Source organism: Schistocerca piceifrons, chromosome 1, assembly GCF_021461385.2.
Source record: "Schistocerca piceifrons isolate TAMUIC-IGC-003096 chromosome 1, iqSchPice1.1, whole genome shotgun sequence".
Classification (NCBI taxonomy): Eukaryota; Metazoa; Arthropoda; class Insecta; order Orthoptera; family Acrididae; genus Schistocerca; species Schistocerca piceifrons.
In genome coordinates this window covers 587,648,318-587,654,317 of record NC_060138.1, presented here as the reverse complement: position 1 = coordinate 587,654,317, position 6,000 = coordinate 587,648,318, and the positions used below count along the sequence as shown (strand labels likewise).

The 6,000-nt window shown below is 45.0% G+C and overlaps 1 protein-coding gene across 3 annotated transcripts in view; it reads left to right on the top strand.

The window, feature by feature from the left end:
* Window positions 1-753: 753 nt before the first annotated feature.
* LOC124802860 (protein SERAC1) overlaps window positions 754-6,000 on the top strand; it is a 126,915-nt gene continuing 121,668 nt past the window's right edge. For all 3 annotated transcript variants that reach the window (XR_007017161.1, XR_007017160.1, XM_047263898.1), the window contains exon 1: window positions 754-831. Coding sequence is in view for 1 of the 3 variants with exons in the window: in XM_047263898.1 (XP_047119854.1) it covers window positions 791-831 (41 nt within the window). In the remaining 2 variants the exon portion in view is untranslated. The remainder of the gene's footprint in view (window positions 832-6,000) is intronic.

The following is a 6,000-nucleotide window of genomic DNA, read 5'->3' as shown; positions in this document are numbered from 1 at the left end:
TGGACCTAGACGACAGCAAAACTATGAACTGGTCAGATGAGTCCCGATTTCAGTTGGTAAGAGCTGATGATAGATTTCAAGTGTGGCCCATACCCCACGAAGCCATGCACTCAAGTTGTCAACAAGGCACTGTGCAAGTTGCTGATGGCTCCAAAATGGTGTGGGCTGCGTTTATGTGGAATGGACCGGGTTCTCCAGTCCAACAGAACCGATCATTGGTTGGAAATGGCTATTTGGAGACCATTTGCAGGCATCCAACGATGGAATTTTTATGGATGACAGTGCACCTTGTCATCTAGCCGCATTTGTTCGCGATTGATTTGAAGAACGTTCTGAACAATTCGAGGGACATGAATCCCATCGAACATTTATGGGACATAATAAAGAGGTCAACTTCCGCACAAAATCCGGTACCTGTAACACTTACGTAACTAAGGACGGCTGTAGAGGCAGCATGGCTGAATATTTGTGCACGGGACTTTCAACGACTTGTTCAGTCCATGCCACGACGAGTGCCTACACTACGTCGAGCAAATGGAGGTTCGACACGATATTAGGAGGTAGCCGATGACTTTTGCCACGTCAGGGAAAACTGGCCGCAACAGTATTCCATGATTTCGGCGACGGGAATCTACCCGGTCTTGCAGCGTGAGGTCTGAATTTGGCGAGCGGAAGTTGGCAGCACCGCGGCAGCGTCTGCGCGCAACTCCTTTTAACAGGCGGCAGTGGCGGACCGGACGGCTGTCAGTGGGCGACGCGAGGCAACGGCGACGGTGCTCCGCCATCGGCGATGGCTGGAGAGGCGCGGGCCGCCGATGCTGACGGCGACGAGTGAGTAATTACATGCACGTAGTTGGTATAAATAACTAAGCCGTTGTCAATCTCATTCAGATCCTTCTGGATCTAAAATAATTATCTGGGGAGGGGCTGCATCAACATATTGCATTTCTAACGGAGGCAGAAGATGTATTGAAGAATTCACTCCCAATCTAATCAGTCTGTTCCCTGAGGAAGGCGGGAGCAACACAGCCGAAACATCTGTTATTGTAGTTCAAATGGCTCTGAGCACTATGGCACTTAACTTCTGAGGTCATCAGTCCCCTAGAACTTAGAGCTACTTACACCTAACTAACCTAAGGACATCACACACATCCATGCCCGAGGCAGGATTCGAACCTGCGACCGCAGCGGTCGCGCGGTTCCAGACTGCAGCGCCTAGAACCGCTCGGCCACTCCGGCCGGTGTTGTAGTATTTTAAGTATTTTATAAGATGATGTGGCAGTGTACCCAGAAAAAATTTAGTAAGAAAGTAACTGGCTGTACATAAGGGCGGTTTAAGGCTGAGCGAGCGATAGCATTAAATAAATGTGGGCCAATACGTACTCTTACATTGTAATAGATTATAACATGCATAATATGTGAAGGTAACGTCCATTAAAACTGTGTTTCACTACTTTAAGCCTAACAGAACCCATAATTCTTGATTGAACTGCTATCCGAGGAAATAATCAACATTACTCATGACACTAAAACGACCCGTCGTAGTCGACTCTTATTAGCTCCATTCACATAGCAAGAGAAACGTTTACTAACAATAAGACTCCAACGTGAAACTGAAATAAAATTTCTGCACAAGCTCCTACTTAGGACGTATTAGTGACAAGAGTGATCTTAGCCTTGTTTTCAGTAAATGGAAAGATAAGCCGCTGCTCTAGATTTTTAGCATCGCTAATATTGTCGGCACGCAGACCTGTCATTTGCCCGCCGTTGCAGCAGCTCACTTGTGCAGAATGCCTCAGAATTGATTACTTATTTCAGATCACACTAAAGAGGAAAATGTGTCGCATTATTCACTGATAAGTGTTAGAATTTGAGACACAACAGAATTTCTCGACACTCTCCGTAGTTCTGTGCCAAATAATAAAAAGTCGCGAGAGACCGTTTGGTGAGAGTGTATCGATTTTTTTCCGAAAATTTGTTAAAAATGTAGAGGAAAGCATCTCGCTCGACAACTGCTGCACAGCGTAACATAGTGGACAAGAACCTGTAAATAAAAATGTTAATGTCGTGTGACTAGAGCCTCCCGTCGGGTAGACCGTTCGCCAGGTGCAAGTATTTCGATTTGACGCCACTTCGGCGACTTGCGCGTATATGGGGATGAAATGATGATGATAACACCCAGTCCCTGAGAGGAGCAAATCTCCGACCCAGCCAGTAATCGAACCCGGGCCCTTAGGATTGACATTCTGTCGCACTGACCACTCAGCTACAGGCTGCGGACACCTGTAAATAAAACTCTTGTACCAATTCGTAATACTGGGAATTTGGTTTAAAAAAATACAGTTTATTCTTCAAACATTCGGAATTACACACAATTTTGTGTCAGTGAGTTATTATTTCCATTATTTTGAAAATACTGCCCAACCGTACACAGATAATCCTAAAAAGCACTGTTTTTAATTCAGAACCACTAGTGATAAATGTTATCCCGTAAAAATAGGTTGGGCGATGCAGGCAGCCAACCCGGGTTCCGTAACATGTGCTGTATGGATAAATGACGACGTTTGGTTCGTTATCAGCGCCCGTACAAATGCCCAACCTTTGCTCAGTCCAAACTCGCCACTTTCATGAATGATGAGGACAACACACCCACCCACTCCTCTCGAGGCAGGTGAAAATCCCTGGCCCCGCCGGGAATCGAACCCGGGACCCCGTGCTCGGGAAGCGAGAACACGACCGCGAAGCCACGAGCTGCGGACGCTGTATGGATAAATCGCCTCTTCTTCACGAGAAACTTAACATACACTCCTGGAAATTGAAATAAGAACACCGTGAATTCATTGTCCCAGGAAGGGGAAACTTTATTGACACATTCCTGGGGTCAGATACATCACATGATCACACTGACAGAACCACAGGCACATAGACACAGGCAACAGAGCATGCACAATGTCGGCACTAGTACAGTGTATATCCACCTTTCGCAGCAATGCAGGCTGCTATTCTCCCATGGAGACGATCGTAGAGATACTGGATGTAGTCCTGTGGAACGGCTTGCCATGCCATTTCCACCTGGCGCCTCAGTTGGACCAGCGTTCGTGCTGGTCGTGCAGACCGCGTGAGACGACGCTTCATCCAGTCCCAAACATGCTCAATGGGGGACAGATCCGGAGATCTTGCTGGCCAGGGTAGTTGACTTACACCTTCTAGAGCACGTTGGGCGGCACGGGATACATGCGGACGTGCATTGTCTTGTTGGAACAGCAAGTTCCCTTGCCGGTCTAGGAATGGTAGAACGATGGGTTCGATGACGGTTTGGATGTACCGTGCACTATTCAGTGTCCCCTCGACGATCACCAGTGGTGTACGGCCAGTGTAGGAGATCGCTCCCCACACCATGATGCCGGGTGTTGGCCCTGTGTGCCTCGGTCGTATGCAGTCCTGATTGTGGCGCTCACCTGCACGGCGCCAAACACGCATACGACCATCATTGGCACCAAGGCAGAAGCGACTCTCATCGCTGAAGACGACACGTCTCCATTCGTCCCTCCATTCACGCCTGTCGCGACACCACTGGAGGCGGGCTGCACGATGTTGGGGCGTGAGCGGAAGACGGCCTAACGGTGTGCGGCGGTACGTCCACCCGGCCTCCCGCATGCCCACTATACGTCCTCGCTCAAAGTCCGTCAACTGCACATACGGTTCACGTCCATGCTGTCGCGGCATGCTACCAGTGTTAAAGACTGCGATGGAGCTCCGTATGCCACGGCAAACTGGCTGACACTGACGGCGGCGGTGCACAAATGCTGCGCAGCTAGCGCCATTCGACGGCCAACACCGCGGTTCCTGGTGTGTCCGCTGTGCCGTGCGTGTGATCATTGCTTGTACAGCCCTCTCGCAGTGTCCGGAGCAAGTATGGTGGGTCTGACACACCGGTGTCAATGTGTTCTTTTTTCCATTTCCAGGAGTGTATTTTGTGGTCAGACGCACGTACTCACAACTACAGAGAATATTCAACAACTTTGTCTTCCATTGTTTTCTTCTTATTTTGTATAAGACGAGCGGCTAATAAGCTTATCTTTTCATGATTACTTTTCCCCGGTCCGCACGTGCACGCAAATGGAGAGGAAGCGACCTTTAACGAAACACTATTCCCTCTATCAGACTCTATAGAGTTCCTATACTAGTTTAGTTGCGATATTTGGCATCGATGCCAACAGTCGAAATGGTGAAAAAACCTGTATAATATCGGAGCAAAAGTATCAATACTGACATCAAAGCAAAGTACTATGTTACGTAATTTTTTTTTAATAATATGATTTCTTCGGCTGCAACATTTTATTCTTTTGGTTTGATTCGACGTGTTTCGAAGTTACAACTTTATTCTCAAAGGCTACAATAACGTTTTTAGGCGTGACGTCTGCTTCAGTTTATAGGCTTCATTTGGGCGCGAAATGTTAATCTTCTGCATCGATGAAAAATTTCCACATTTGCATTTACACTTTAAATAATACAACGTCGTGGTTAGCTGAAACTAAAAGTTGAAGCAGATGTAACGACAAAAAAAAGTTTGTGTAGTCATTGAGACTGGAATTGAAGCTCCGGATCACGTTGGACTGAATCGGCAAACTAAAATATTGAGTCTGAAGAAAACGTAAGTTGAAATTGTCTTTAACAAAAGTCTTTCAATCTAGTATTGATTGGGTACGTAACGTTAAGCTTTCTTGGACGCAAAAGCACTAATTTAGAACACAAGATGAAATGTGGAATTTATGCTACGTTTTTATAAACCAACTTGAATGTAAAATGAAACACAAACGTAAGGATCAAAGGACAAAAATTGCAAACGCATAAAAAATATAGCCCTTAGCGTCGATTTTATGCTACCTGTACGTTGCATTGTTACAGTGAATCATTACAGACAAAACCATTCATTTATAACATGCTTTAATAAGACATAAGCACTGATTTTGAATACAAGGCAAAATACGGGTCTGTTGTATATTTTCGTGCACCAACTCGAGTGTTACATTAATCTAATATATTTATAATAAACTGTACACTATGCAATGTAATTTTTACTAGTGTACTTGTCTTTACTGCGTGCTGTGTAAATACTGATTAAATTTTTATTCTCATTAAATTAATAGCAAGAGGTTATTGTTTTTCCCAATACCATTCGATATTTCCGATACAAATACTCTTATATTTGTACGATACTATGATATTATCGAATGTTTGTTATTGATACCGACGCCATTTTTCTAGAAACAAAAGCATCGATAGTTATTTAAGTCAGTAATATCGGAGTATCCCTCCTGTAGTCCCAAACACGTATTGTTACTAAATTCCCTAGAGAGATTTTAAATCCCGCTTACCAATTCCTAGGACGATTAGGCTCGCTGATAGCTTGAAAAGGACCATACGCCCGCTATATTGACCCAGTAACAAAACTGTGTGAGCGACGTGCCGCAGAGATCAGTTTACGAAAAAAGTAAAAGATAGGATGCACAAAAGAACAAATCAATATCGCTGACGACAGACTGTTGTCGCGTATTGGATGATAGTCGAACCACAAACCTTATGATGGTCCTCGAGGAACAGAAGTCTCTCTCAAAGAACACACGTGTCTCTCAGTCAGCCCGGTTTCAGGAAAAATCACGTAAAACACGGCTTGGTTTGTTCATAAATCCAGATGGATAATAAACCGAGGCGCCACGCCACGTGGTTAAATTTAAACATTCGTTGTTACACGGTATTGCTAGCGTGCATTACACGTTTTCAATCGATCTGTACCCATAGCGTAATTCGGGGCAAAGGAGATACGGTCAAAAATACATTTATTCTACAGAAACATGCACTAGAAATATTGCGTAAAATCGACTACAGAATATCTTACAGAAGCCTCTTCAGAGACATTGGGGTTATTAGGCTCACATGTCAATAAATTTGAGTTTAATAATGAGGCAGACTCTACGATCAACAGCGAAACTCACAGCC